Genomic DNA, 15186 nt, shown 5'->3' with positions numbered 1-15186 from the left:
AATTGCAACCAAATATTTTCCAGGGTCTACTTGATTGCTTACCGGGTCATACTAGCTATTCGCTTCTCTTCGTACAATCAACTTATGGCTTTCACTAATCCGTTTCTATTATTATTGACTTGACTTATTATTACAAAAGTTACTTACTCATTATCTAAATGAAAGAAGGTCGATTACTGACATAATAAAAAAGGTAACAAATAGAGTTGAACCAAATAACATTGCAAATGCATGATGATTGTAGGGTCGGAATTTAATGTTCTCTCTATTCAATATTTAGATGTTTTGGTTTTCTATTCTGACGTCATTCCTGTACGTGGAACATAACAAGGGCGTTTTCGTCTCCACTGTTTCTTTAAAATGGCAAAGGTGTAAATATACCTCTCAACTTTGCGATTTAGAGCATATATACCCCTCGTTAAAAAAGTGGTGCATATATACCCCTGCCATTACACAAATGGTGCAAATATATTCTTTAAGCAAATATATCATTTAGCTTATTTATTCATTAAGAAAATGTCACGTGATTTTAAAAATATAAGTCTACCCATTTTTTTAGTAGACTTATTTTTTATAGCCACGAGGAAATTTCTTTTTTCTAGTGGGTTGTGTGGTTGTTTAAAAAAATATCTCCTTGACTTTAAAAAATAAAAATAAAATAAGCCTATCCATTTTTTTAAATGAACCAGATCCGACTTACCAGAAAAAAAATTACCACGTGGCTGAAAAAAATAAGTCTACTAAAATAATGGGTAGACTTATTATTCTTAAAGATACGTGACATTTTTTTAATAAAAAAAAACAAGCTAAATGATTTTTTAAAATAATTCTGTTAGCAAAAAGGGTATATTTGCACCATTTATGTAACGACAAGGGTATATATGCACCGCTTTTTAACGAGGGATATATCTGCTCTAAATCACACAATTGGGGGTATATTTGCACCGTTTCCCTTTTTAATGGGGAAATTATTTTGTTCTATAAATACTTTATTTGTGATATATTATATACTCCTGAAGTCTATTTTGGAATCATTTAGAATTCCCTTTACAGAAAGACATAGCATATTTTCGAAAGCATTAAACTAAAAAAAAATTAGTTTATGAATAAGAAATAAGAAAAGTATCCATAATATTTGTATATGATATATGACCAGAAAAGGTGTTGTAAGTAAAATAATCCAAAAAAAAAAAAAAAAAAAAAGAGAAACAATCTGTAGGCAAATAAATCTGATGCTGGGAAAAACGGAACAAAAGGATACTGCTTGGACATCCCTCCACTTTCTTTCTTCGGATTCTGTCTCTCTCTTTTTGTTTAATAATCTGAAAAAAGTTTATCTGCGTTTCAGAATGCACATGTCTCTACTCACATTATTATTATTGTTATAATTATGATACATGTACTTTGTAGCCTCCTGATTACTGAGTTAGCAACCGTGCCATGATGACTCAGAATTATCGAAAGGAAAACATAGTTAAATGTGAATTAACTTCAATTGAGTATAGTAACCTAGAAAATGTAGGAGTTTAAATTCTGCTTTCCCCATCGCAACAACTATTCATGTTTCGCTTTTGATAATCAATTTGAGTAATCTTTGAAGCTAAATTAGATAAAATTAACTTAATATTTTAAAATTAAAATTTAGAAATTCGAAAACTATACGAAAAGTACTATAAGTAACGATTTTTCTCATATTATTATAGCAAAAAAATACATATTAAAATATTGACCAAAGTTTACGTGTAGTTTGAATATCTGAGAAATAAAAAATGACATCACTATTTTGGATTGTACTCCTCTGTTTTCCTTTCTTTTTTTCTTTTTTTTTTTTTTTTTTTTTGGCTTTCCTTGTGCTTGAAATATTTTTCTGAAAATAACCTTTTAATTTGTTTTCCTATTCTTCATAGAAAAAATATATAGTTATTAGGAAAATGTATAGCATGTTCTACGCTGATTTATTTCCTAAAACTAGATATTAATTCTTGAACTTCTTTGGAGAACTTCATTTGGTTTTTTGGAAAGTATATTTGCTCTATAGTTTCGATTCTAGAGCAAGGTACGTAATCTTCAAATCATCTTCTTTCTTTGGGTTTTGGTCCGGTATATGCAGGGTTCGAAAGGTCCCAATTCTAAAGGCTCGAATCCAACAGTTCTAGTAAAGGACAGAGGGATATACTATACCCCATGCACGCAATGGACATATTTGAAAAAATAGCTAGGAATGCTGTTGAGAGGGGGGAAAATGGCGAAAATGCCTCTTGCAGAAATGTCTCTTAATTAAACGCTAAAGGCAGGATAAAAGCTTTTCAATAGGTACGGGTTTAATTCTAACTATCTATACTTTAGTTATCTATCTTTTTTCATGATCACTCAATGTAATAAAAAGACTTTGAAATTAAAGAAAAGGGAAAAGGGCCTGATTTACCCCTCTACTTAGGGAAAATGTTCATATTTACCCTCCGTTATACTATCAGCCCACTTATACCCCTATCGTTATAATAGTTGAAATATTTGCCCCTATTTTTAACCCCTGTCTACCGTGGCCAATGGCTTGTCCACTGTGTCCATTAAAAAGCCACATAAGAGGTCATGTCAGCAATTTAATTAAATGACTCCTAAAATTAAAGGGAAAGGGCCTGATTTACCCCTCTACTTAGGGAAAAGGTTCATATTTACCTTCCGTTATACTATCAGCCCACTTATATCCCTACCGTTATAATAGTTGAAATATTTGTCCCTATTTTTAACCCCTGTCCACCGTGGCCAATGGCTTGGGCTAGGCTTGTCCACTGTGTCCATTAAAATGCCACATAAGAGGCCATGTCAGCAATTTAATTAAATGACTCCTAAAATTAAAAGACCAAAACAATGCTTTCTTCTTCAATATCAAACTAAAAAGTGCAGACAAATGGACCCCACCCAAGGTACACTTAGACCATATGTTCAAAGCTCATCTGAGAATTTTTGGCTGGGACTAGTGGTATGCTTTCTTTTTTCTTTTTCCTTTTTTCTCTGGTTTTTGCTTCTTCCTCTCCTCCTTCGCTAGTTTCGGCTCTTATCCTTCACAAAAGTACTCTGAGTTGTGATTCCATGTACCGTGTTCTTGTCTCTTCGATTTCTATCTTACTGCTGGTAAGTTCATTTTTTAGTTGCTAATTTTTCATAGCCAAAGATGGGAATCTTTTTTATGGAATGATTTCTGGGGTGTTCTTTTTTTCCTTTGTTAATACTTGAGTTTTGAAACTATTTTAGCTGACAATTGTCCTGAAAATACTTAGTGGTTTTTAGTACTATGTACTAGCAACAGTGGAAAACATACACAGTCTAGCAACAGTGGAAATTAATTTGATATGGAAGAAGAAAGCATCGTTTTGGTCTTTTAATTTTAGGAATCATTTAATTAAATTGCTGACATGGCCTCTTACGTGGCATTTTAATGGACACAGTGGACAAGCCTGGCCCAAGCCATTGGCTACGGTGGATAGGGGTTAAAAATAGGAACACATATTTAAATAATTATAACGGTAGGAGTATAAGCGTGCTGATAATATAACGGGGGATAAATATGAACCTTTTTCCGAAGTAGAGGGTAAATCAGGCCCTTTTCCCTAAAGAAAAAGAGAGGGAGAAAGGGGTAACAAAGGAACAAGAGAATTCACAATTTCCCATGCAAAGAGAAAAGTGAAAATTGACTATAATGTGACGTCCGTCTCTGCATGAAGGGGTATATATATATATATATATATTTTTATTTTTTTATTTTTTTATTTTTTTTAGTGAAGGGGTCCATTGTTGGACCCTGGCTTTTTGGAAGGATTCTTACACACTACTCAAACACTTTCAAACCAAGAATGATCCAAACATACATTAAAGTAAGAAACTTACATAAAGTAAAGACAAATTAAAGAAAGTACTATATTTAGGTTTCAATTGGGACTTAGAAAACCGCTCTGATGGGAAGATTTTGCTCTGCATGTACACTTTTTTCCAAAATTCGGGCTTGCAATTTTGTTATGTTGTATTTAAGTTTGTTAATATATTAGTGTTAGGAGACTTACGAGCTTTTCTCAATAGAAGCAGATCTGCAGTAATTACGAGTCGTGTCACCGATCATCCGGAATACTTACGCAGCGGATGAATTGTATTTGTCCATAACCTAGATATTCTCTAATAGATGTAGAGTATTTTCTTTGTAAACCCTAACCATCATATTACAGGGAAAAAATATGTTTTTCAACACCCACAATGGTGTATTTATATGTTATAGGTAGGGGTTAGGAAGAGGATAAGCTAATGAGCTGACAAACTAATTAGCACCCCTTATGAATAAACTCGACCCAATAACTATTTCCAGCATGTTAGTTGCCCCGTGTTAGGAGAAAAATTGAGTAAACATTTTCAGATGACAATAGAAACAGTTGAACACTTCAATATATTATCAGACTCGCACACAAGAGACGTTTTAAAAACATAATTAAATAAATATATGATCTATCTTATAATTGAACTTTTAGATTAAATGATCGTGCAAGAAGGTGGTACCACAGATTTATACAGACATGGACATGTCTTTTGAGAGTGCCCCAATTCCATATGTACTAATTACTACATTCCTTTATATGATGACATTCCAATAAAGAAGCTGACAACAATGCATATATGTGAGAGAAAGCACAATCCCTACTTTGTGCTTTCCACAGAATTTCAATAGTACACTGGTTAAGTTGTAATAAACACTTGCTACCATTTTTCAGTTTGCCTTGAGGACCATCCACAAACATACAAACTCATCAATTGAACAAGAAAAAAGAGAACAGTAAAAAGATCATGTAGAGCAATAGAAATAAGCATCCAAGCAAACTGTGATTCCTTTTTCTTTTCAGGAAAACGTTGCTTTTCAGTAATGTCATTGATTCCCCCTAACATATCTTCATCTCTCCTTATTTGTCTGTGGCAATAAGTACACGCCAAAGTTTCTTTTTCTTCAAATAGAATGAAGGACAAAAACAACCTATCACTCCCCACCACACAAAAAATAAAAAGTGGAAGGACTCTCTATGCATCAACTTTCATCATACATTTTTTATCAGGATGTTCTTTTTTAAATCCTCAAAAGAGCTGAAGAACCCTGAGAAAGTTGATATGCATCCGAGCTAATTCTTCGCTTAGGCCATAGCACTTCTCAAGAGTCTCTGATGAATTGAGAGAAGAGTGAATAACGATAAATCTTTTGATGGGTAAATCGAAATAATGAGAACTATTGAAACATATTATTCACCTATTCATCCATTTATTGCAGAATTATTACCTGAAACAACTAATATCTCTTGCATTCAGAGGTATAACAATTGATCGATGTTGCATTTCTGAATCTGTGTAATTACTTCTTGCTTGTCTGTAACCATATCCAAATAAACAAATTCCAGCAAGAATCTTCTTATATCTGGCAGAACTGCTCTGCTCCACTCCTGAAATCTTTCTAAGCATATTAATCTAGGGTCCTTAGGATCAGTTAAATTTTACTCATATGCAGCAGCACAAATGTAACATTTTCTCAGCACGAGCAGGGATGAGTTTTACCTGATTCGAGGTAGAACAAATGCAGATTTATCAGATAGCAAACTCATCCCTTCTGAAGTCCTCTCATTTTGCAGAGTCCTGCTCGGAAGTGTTGAACGTCAATTTTAAGCAATTAAACAGAAATTATCTCCATGGGAACTCATTTAAACAAACTCACTTGCTAATAATTTTCCTCTAAATTCTGCAGCATTAGGTCCAAAACTGCATGTCTTGACTTACTGGCCTAAAAGCATCTGCTGCTTCAGAAAGAGTAGTTATGTTAGCTATAAGAAAATAGTATTAAGTATGAAATCAAACAATCAGAATCCGAAATACAGAAGCATACCTGAATATGGAGTTCTGAAATAGGATACTTCATTTGAACATTAGTAATAATATCCTCCATATCCATATGAATGCGGTAATAACTCTTCAACTTCAACCCTAGAGCCAGCGCAACTCAAATTTTTCTTTATACGATGGCGGTTGATGGACTCGACCTCAACCAAGAATATACTATAAACTGGTCTATGGTCTGAGAATCTGGACTCTCCACGAACATATGATATTTGATATAAGCCTTGACCATACCATAATATTCGATCACACCTTCATTCACAAGTCATAAGTTTTAGATGTCTAACTATTAATATGAACAAGATATCTGTGCATTATGCACTTAAAAAAACACAAAATGATATTGTTAAAAGGATTACCAAGCAGGGGTTCTTCGTTTCTCTTTTGGGTGTGTGTCCTCTCCTGCATATCTGTCTGAATTACTTGAATACTTGTATGTCGGGGGGAAGTATATTCTTCCTTCACTCCATCCATTAAAAACGCGTCCCATCCTCTGCTCTATCCGTAGCTGTGACAATACAATTGATAAGCTGGTTGATTGTGTGACTTTAAAATCTGGTAAATAATAAAATGAAGGAAAAAGGAAAACTGCTTGCGGAATATGAATAACATACCTGATCATTTGCTAACAGCACCCTCCAATTATGCATCTCCACAAGTGCCTTGGCAGTTCGGTAAGACAAGGCAATCCGATAGTTCAAATCCCCAAGCCATATAATCCGACTTCAGAAACACAAAACCAAAGTTAGGACATAAAACGAGACAAGAACCAACTTGTAGATTATGGCCGATATCAAAATTAATGTAGACTTGACTAGATAAAAGCAAGGGCTTACTCATGCTCGAGGATTGTTTGAGGAGAGTTGTCATCTCCTATGCCATGAACCCTTGGAAACCTTGTTTTCTTAAGAATCTCCAAGACATCAGAGTTTCTCCGCAGCTCGTCTCCCTCTTTTTGTCCAGATGTTAAATGACTACAAATAAAGCAGAAGCTTGTTTGGTGCAGTGACATGCTAACTGAGATTGAGCCCTACAAATACAGTGGATTAGCATTTCTGCAAATATGCAATTAAGCAATCAAGACTTTTTACAAGATACCTTAGAAGGAAAAATACCTTGTTCCCAAGATAACCCATCAATCCTCTGCCAACACAAGATACTTTCAGGTTGCGAACATCGTCTCTTAAATCACTTCTAATCCAAATAGTTAGAAATATCCCGACCATTTGCTTACTCGCAACAAGACAGTATCTTGATTGCAATGGTTGTCTGTCTCTGTCCTCTAAAGAAACGGAACCACTATATGAAATTGGGGAATAGTGGGTTGTAACCGGTGAATCATCTGGACCATTTTCATTTTCATCATCAGAGGAACCACCCCATTGGGCATATGGATCATAATCACTTGGCCTTCCCCCAAAGACACCTCTATCACAAACACTAAATCGCCTATCAAGTTGAGCCTCCCGTGGCATTGACATTTCACTCTCCACTGCTCTCATGCTACGGCTTAGTGTCTGAAATGAGCGGCGATGGAAGAAATTAGACGGGGCGACTTCTTCTCTTATCGATCCCTCAAAGTCAGCATCTAGCTCAACGACAGGATTCGGAACCGGAGATGGGGTACGATAACCACCACTTGTTTCGGGAAGACTGTTCAGAGTTTTTCGGATGAGTGCTAGCCATTTTCTAGCTGGGCCATTATCTTCTGTGCCCAAAACATTACCAGCGTTCAAAGGAACAATTTCTTGAAACCTAGTAACTCACCAAATAAGACTCATAAGTATAGTCATTCTCTACTTAAAAGGATTTGGTCTAAAAATGACAATCAGTTGTTACTCACCCGAGAACATAGATGTCAGCAGGAGGTGATGTATGAAGCCAATCATCAAGACTTAAATTACTAGGTGGAGATTTTCCAGCCACATTCCATGTCGCTACAAAGATCCTGTGCCAGAAAAAATAAACATACATAAAGAAATAAGCATACTTCATAAAAATACAGCTCTAAATTTGAGCAGAATCTGATTACATTAGAAAAAAAAAAAAAAAACTCACCGGTAATTATTCACATCTGTAACCTCTGAAGTGTCAAGGTCAATCTTCCTTCGATGAAAACGATCAGCATTCCTTCTGTTCGACTTGTCTATTAAAAAAAATAAAAAAAAAATATGCAGATTTAGAAGTGGGGGAAACCAGTTAAAAGAGAAAAATAAAATTATTGATTCCTTGCTTATGTTGTGCATAAACAAGTGGTTCGAAGAGTATAGTGGTCCAAAGGGAAATTCTACTGAACCTGTTTTGCTTTTCTTGATAGTGGGTGCCTGTGCCTGCCTCTCTGAGAAGTTGTTCCTCCATTCATCATCAGCACCTGAAAAAGCATGGTGACATAAAGTGTTTAAAGCCGTGTCATTTTTCTGTTACGACATATAACCTACATATTGGAAAAAAATGAAAAGAATACAACCTAAAACCTAGGAAAATAAATTAAGAAAACAACAAAAGAACAAAGAATAGATCTCAACAGAAGCACATGAAAATGGCAGACTTATTAGATTCCAAAGACTACCATACAAAAGCATGCACTGATTGACAAGTCAGTGAAAGTTATTTAAAACTTCCATAACTTTGCTTGTTAATGAGAAAGTAAAAAATCGAAGAACCTCAAACTCAAAATGCAATTTTCTGAATCAATTACCTCCATTGACAATATCATCAGCTTGGAAATCATCAGCTTTGTTCTTTATATTGAACCATTTCTTTACCAGACTCTTGGGCCACGAAAGCTTCATAAACAAAACACACACAAAAAAAAAATAGTAACTTTGGAAACAAATTAAAAAAACAAATGCAAGAAAACAGCACTACATTCTTGAAAAAAACTAACCTTGGTTTTCTTAGAGCTCCCATCTCTCATTGTATCACAACTTCATACGATGAGAATGTACAATAATTGTGGGGATAAAGATCGAATCTTTCTAGTCCTTGTTACTCTACAGATTGAAATTTCTTGATTTTATTCCCAAAATGGATTTGAATAAGATCAACGAGTAAACAAATTTGGGATTTTCTTTTCAATTCAATGAAGTTTAAAGATCAAGAATCAAGAAAAACACAGAACATTAGGTGATTATACTCAAATAGGTCCCAGAGTTTCATTCAAGTAATGAAAAGAAAGTAATTCTGGATAAGGAAGATGTGACAGTTGGTATACATTGTATATGCTTGTGTATAGAAACACAGAGTAGAAATTGAGACAACCCTTGTTGGGATTTACTTGTTTGGCTAGTCCAAATACATATAGAGGAAATAATAAAGGAACCAAGAACCCAAAAGAGGAAGACAGAATTTAATGACTGTTGGATTCAAGAATTGTAGAAGAAGAAGAAGAAGACAATGTTACAGAGAGAGAGAGAGAGAGAGAGAGAGAGAGAGAGCTTTGTGGGGACTAAGTAAATGTTGTTATTTTCAATACCTTGTTCTGGTTAACAAGGCAAAGTAGTAGTAGTGGTAGTAGTATATCAAATTTGAAGGGGAATAAAGTACAGGGGAGCAAAAAACTCTCTCACATAGGCTATTTGCCTCAAAACAAACACTCTTTTCTTACCAGTCTCGCACTTTAATATATATCCAGGGAAATAACAGTATAGCTACAGATTAAAAAGAAATGCCAGTTGGGGTGAAATAGAATGCAGTCCTATAATTTACTCCCTCATTCCCATTTTATACGGTATTTGACAGGGCATGGAGTTTAAAAAATATAAAATACTTTTAAAATTTGCGGTCTAGTTATAGATATATGTGTGGCTAGAAATCATCTTATTAAGGGAGAAATTTAAAGTTAAATTGTTATCAAATTTAAAAATGCGTCATTCTTTTCACTTTATTTGAAATTTATGAAATTGAAGTTGAAGATGGAGTTGTGTTTAATTATACTTTTTGTAAGGAATGTTTGGAATAAGGTTTGAATGTACTTAACTATAACTTCATAAGTGAAGTGAGTTGAAAACAAGTTATAAGCTATTTTCCAAATTTGAAATACAATTTCAAGTTGAATTTGGAATTTTCATAGTGAAACACTGATTTTAAAATAAAGTGAAAAAATTATTCCGGAAAAATTAAATATATTTTATGGTCCTTAGTTGGGGTCAAATAGTATGTAGTCCTATGAGTTAAAATAGTATTTTTCAACAGCATACAAAGGGCTCTTTAATTTATTGGGTTTTGGAGAAGCTACGATAGGCCTTTTCTAGTGTTGGATACTAATACTGGAATAGTTTGAGTCTTCAATGTTGATTTTTGGGTTTTAGGAAAAATGAAGAATGTATTCTTTTCTCTCTCTCAAATTTCGGAGCAGTCTCTCTTAACTCTCTTCTTTGGTTTATGTTACAACTCAAAACAAAAGAACAATGTGTTGGTTTGTTGGTTTGTTTAACAAAACCAGAGTGGTTTGTATTAGCTCAAACTAAACTTTGTGTCTTGAGAAGCCAATACATTTGTCCCTATTTCAGGGTCTTTGTTCTTCAAAACATCTCATTGATGTAATTCCAAATATTTTCTGTTTCTTTTTCTTGTCATTAGATGCATGGACTCGGTAATTTAGAAGAGTTTTTGTCCAAATGGTCCATCAATTCTAAGTGATTTATTTTTGTCCACTTTCAGCCATTTGACTATCTTTTATATTGTTATGTAGAGTGACAGCAAGAGCAACTTAAGTGTTAACTTTTCTACTAAAAATTAAACTGTCTTATGTAAAGTTGCTAGAATATGATAAATCTTTGAATTTGAATTCACTGATTATATACCGGATATTGGTCATAATTCAGAAGAACAATTTGTAATCTTAGTGAGAGGGAAGGATTAATGATTTACCCGGTGTGAGAGTCATTCTCTACCTAACAAAAGATATATTTTACATTCCTTTGAAATCCATTAAGCTCCCGTTTAGACATAGATGTTTTTTAAAAAAAAAATCAATTAACTTTTCAAAAAAGTTCTAAAAACATTGCTAGTTCATGGAATTTCATTAAGCTCCTGTTTAGACATAGATTTTTTTATAAAAAAAAAAAACAATTCAAAAAAGTTTTTGCTTGTTCGTAGAATTTGATTAGTTTTTGAAAACTTTTGAAGAAAAATTTTCATGTTCCAAATACTGTGCCAATTTTTTGGCGAAATTCTTTCATTCACAAAACTTCAACGTTTTTTAAAGTAAAAATACATGTTTAAACACAATTTCAACTTTTTTCAACATAACTCCAAAAACTTCCATTTTCAAGTTTCAATTAAGTATATGTCCAAAGGCAGCTAAAACTCTTGTTTAGACGAGTGAGGCTTGATAGTGATAAAGTACTAACTTCAGAGAATTTAAAAAAAAATTAAAAAAATAGAGTACTAACTTCAAAATTATATAGAATAATTAGAAATATTTGTTTTATTCTTTTGAGGTGTGATGAGAGGTTAAAATACAGACCTTAAGTCTTATACTTTTTCGTCCTCTTATAATAAAATTCGATGAATTTAGTTCAGAATTCGTTGCTAAGTCAGAACTAAGTAGTAGCAGTGTTTTAAAAGGCGTCTCGCCCCGGAGCAAGCCCTGGGGCGGGGCATACCAAAAATGTCCCAGAGCGGGGCGAAAGTCCCAAAAGGTGTACGCTCAGTAATTTGGGGTGTACGTCCGGGCGTTTGGAGCGAGTTTGTTTTGTTGGGGCATGTTGGGGCGTAAGCCCAGAAAAATTCTTCAAACTAAAATAAAATTTATTAAATAAGTCCTTAATATAATGCCCAAATTCTCAAAAGTCAACATATAATTACTCAAATGTTTTAAAAAAGAACTGAAACATTGAATTTAAAAGTCAAGACCTTTTTTTATTACTAGAATGCCTAATATATGTCTTTTCCAATTATTTATCTTGTCTTCTACTATCTCAAAAAAGTAACGAGCAGTCACTTGTACTTGTAAGTAGCGTATAATAGGTTGTTCTAATTAGTTTTTTTTGTGTATATATATATATATATATATCACTTATTTATAGTTCTCTTCAATTTTTTACGCTATTTCAACTATTTAAAAGTATTTATTATAATTATATCGTTTTATAAAATACTAAAAATTAAAATCCCATGGGGCTTACCCCTCACTGAGGCAGACGTAAAACGCCCTCGCCTTTTAAAACAGTGAGTAGTAGGTGGATTAATTGGCAAAATCTTGAAGAAAACAGTTGGTCAGTCTCTATCCAATTTAATCTTGAAAAATCATCGGAAATTTGCAAGTGATAGCGAAATTAAATGATGAAGACGAATGAGGTCCCAGCCAAAGATAAAGTCATAGTTGAAGTACAATACAAAAAGAAGTTAAGCACGTTGAGGAACGTAGGATCTTGTTGGAGGAATTTTAAAGTGGATTTTGCAATACTAGCTTGGACAGGTCAACTCTTCCACCATAACTACTTTATCCGACTCGTGATTGTTTATATATTTATATTTAAAGTCAGGGGTATATTTGCATCATTTGTATAACGGCAGTCGACAGTGGTTTATATGCATTACTTTTTTAACGAGGGATATATCAGCTCTAAATTGCAAAGTTAAGGGGTATATTTGCACATTTGCCCTAAAAGAAAAGATCCATATATAGGTGATATCTATTAATTGGTAACAAGTTTTAGACTTGTTAAAGAACTTCAATTATTTTTATTTTTATTTTTATTATTATTATTGTTAAAACTTTTAGTGTTTTTTTTTTTTTGGTATGATGATGACTTGAGTTGAGATTAAATGAAATAGTGAGGATTTATATAGTCGATCGCAACTTGCTTGGTACTAAAATGTAATTATTTTATTTGTTGAAATCAAATCTGGATAGAAAATTCATCTCCGCCAGCAAAAGGGATGCCATAAGTCCAATCCCTAGCAGGGTTTGTAACGATCCGTTTGGTCGTTATTGCACTTTTCACCTATTTACCCTCGTTGACCTTTCCCCGAGCCCTGTTAGTATGATTTTGACCCCGGGGATGGGCTACACGGTTCCCGAGGTAAACAAGCGAACTTTATTGTGACTTATGAGAATTAGAGCCTTAGAGTGAAAAACTTTTAACCAATAGTTGACTTTTGGGTAAACATGTCTTTTTGGAAAATTTGTCAATTTCGTGAGGTTCGGAGGGTCGATTATGACTTGGTGGGGTATTCGGTTTGGTTCCCGAAGCATTTGGGAGTGTTTTGTACTAATGGTTGCAAAGTTGGTTTTGGCCGCTGGGGGTCGACCCGGTCAAATAGACATCCATTGGAAATTCAGAGGCCACGAGTGAGTTCGTAACATGTTTTTACGTATGTGTGAATATCTGTTTTGTGTCTTAAGGTCTCGGGTGGATGTCGGGATTTGGAGTGAAACTTGGTGAAAAATCAGAATTCTACTAGTTCTGGTGTCTCGGCACAGCGAAGCTGGTGTACCCCAGTGGACCCGCCTTGGCGAGGCTTGATCCACAGACGCGAATGTCTGCCATTTTACTGAGACTCGCCTCAGCAGATGGTTCTCCGCCGAGGCGATTTTGTGGAAGCAGAACCTCTTTCACTGGAGCGCAAGTCATTGAACCAAAATCATTAAATGTCCTAATTCGAACCATTTTTTTCCGATTCCTAAAATTAACTCTCCAAGTGATACAAGGGCGATTTGAAGTGTATTCAGAGTTGATTCATCTTGGGGTAAGTTCCCTTCACCTTGTTCTTGTTTATTTACCTTCCTAAACTAGAAATCTATAGTGGAATCTAGAAAAGGTAGTTGGAGAAAATGAGTCTTAACCTTAAGTTTAATATTTGAATCTTGGGTTTTGAATGTGAGTTTAATTGATGGATTTAGCTAATCTAAGCATGAAATTTCATGAATTAGTAGTAATAAGCTTGAATCTTTAATTTGGGTTGATGATTTGATTATGGGAAAACTAGGGTTCATGCCTAAATTTAGGGTTTCATTTTGAATGATGAAATTGATCAATAATTGAGCTTAATTAGCAATTGGAGAGTAGAATTGAACTTCTAGAACGTTGGGTTACCAATTCCACTCTTGTAATACTTGTTTTACCCTTATGGGTCCGATTTCCCTCTTGTCTATAGTTGATTTCCGATTCGAACGAATGTATAGCAATATGGGTATCGATAATCCCCATTTCTAACTTAGATTTCGATAATGACTAGACTTTGAGTATTCGGAGGATCTTCGGAAGGTCAAGGCTCACATTTGACGGTTTGTGGCACCAGCTCGGCATCAAGATAGGTTACGACTTACCTTTCGGTTAGACTTCAATTAGTGAAACATATGTAGACGTTAGTGGTTGACGGAGAAAGCATGTAAGCCTTTGGGTATGAAATTGGGATGGATCTTCTTAGATTGGTATTATTGTTAGATTGTGGGCTTGTCGCCTTCTTTATCATGATTTGGCTTGTTGCCACTTATGAGGTGTTGGGCTTGTTGCCTATTTTCTATATGTGTGTTTGTGATGCATCCATCTCTCACTTATCATCGATAAAGGAAAGAACATTGTTTAGGATTGGTGTTGTGATGTTTGCTCATGTAAAGGCACAAATGAGATTTGATTGTGATTTACTTAATATTGACATCATGCATAGCATTCATACACATTTACATGATTCATTGATACGGACTATGACTGGTATATGGACTTCGCGGGTCCCCCATGGGTTATGAATCCGTCTGTAGCATGTGTGTACGGAGACAAACAATTGGCCAGTGCATCCTTTGCATCGCATGTGCACTCATTTACTTCATTCATCTATATCATTTACTCTGTTTTGGCATTTATATCACGTGTGTTGTTCTGATATTGGATTGTGTTATGATTGTACTCGACTGCTCGCATGCCTACCTTTCAGCCTCTTTCTTATATATATGTAGTCTAATTGTTGTCGGCCTATGATACCTACCGGTACATGGTGTTTGTACTAGTACTACCTTGTTGTACTCCTTTTCTGAGTACAGAGTTTGTAGCAGGTTCCTCCTCCGCACCTCATGAGTGGTCATGAGACTCAGATTATAGAGTGTCCAGGGTAAGCTTTTGATGGATCCCGTTATTACTCGTCTTATTTCCTATTCTGAGACAGTTTCAGTATTTCAGACTTGTAGTTCTAGACTTATGTGTTAGTAGCTCTTGTACTATTCAGACTAGATTCTGGGGATTTGTATTAGTCTTCCGCATGTTTAGTTATTTATGATTTAAGACTACTTTATCCTTTTATTTACCTTTTTATGTTTGGATTAGA

General features: G+C 34.5%; 1 protein-coding gene across 4 annotated transcripts; it reads right to left on the bottom strand.

Annotated features, from left to right (window-relative positions):
- Positions 1 to 4658: 4658 nt before the first annotated feature.
- On the bottom strand, positions 4659 to 9526 carry LOC132610875 (type I inositol polyphosphate 5-phosphatase 4). Of its 4 annotated transcripts, none has more exons than XM_060325275.1 (14): positions 8804 to 9526; positions 8615 to 8702; positions 8213 to 8287; positions 7975 to 8062; positions 7760 to 7864; positions 7032 to 7671; positions 6753 to 6946; positions 6531 to 6639; positions 6276 to 6424; positions 5906 to 6168; positions 5738 to 5819; positions 5581 to 5658; positions 5309 to 5468; positions 4659 to 5192 (listed from the first exon to the last, which is right to left on the bottom strand). In XM_060325275.1, the coding sequence occupies exons 1-10, from the start codon at positions 8831 to 8833 to the stop codon at positions 5946 to 5948; spliced, it is 1701 nt and encodes a 566-aa protein (XP_060181258.1). In that variant the 5' UTR covers positions 8834 to 9526; the 3' UTR covers positions 4659 to 5192; positions 5309 to 5468; positions 5581 to 5658; positions 5738 to 5819; positions 5906 to 5945. The 4 variants fall into 4 exon arrangements, with proteins under 4 accessions (XP_060181258.1, XP_060181259.1, XP_060181256.1 ...); XM_060325276.1 differs by having other exon boundaries at positions 5309 to 5475; positions 5738 to 5816; XM_060325273.1 differs by having other exon boundaries at positions 5738 to 5816.
- Between the last annotated feature and the right edge of the window lie 5660 nt (positions 9527 to 15186).

The sequence above is a fragment of the Lycium barbarum genome, chromosome 9 (genome assembly GCF_019175385.1).
Source record: "Lycium barbarum isolate Lr01 chromosome 9, ASM1917538v2, whole genome shotgun sequence".
Classification (NCBI taxonomy): domain Eukaryota; kingdom Viridiplantae; phylum Streptophyta; class Magnoliopsida; order Solanales; family Solanaceae; genus Lycium; species Lycium barbarum.
The sequence above is the reverse complement of the archived record's forward strand: the minus strand, read 5'-3'. Positions and strand labels throughout refer to the sequence as shown.

Excerpts from the sequence above, each read along its gene's own strand:
- LOC132610875 (XM_060325275.1), bottom strand. The coding sequence starts at position 8,833 with ATGAGAGATGGGAGCTCTAAGAAAACCAAG. Across the intron at positions 6,947-7,031 it reads TGGGTTATCTTGGGAACAAG|GGCTCAATCTCAGTTAGCAT; the intron begins GTATTTTTCCTT and ends CTGTATTTGTAG. Across the intron at positions 6,169-6,275 it reads AAACGAAGAACCCCTGCTTG|GTGTGATCGAATATTATGGT; the intron begins GTAATCCTTTTA and ends TTGTGAATGAAG.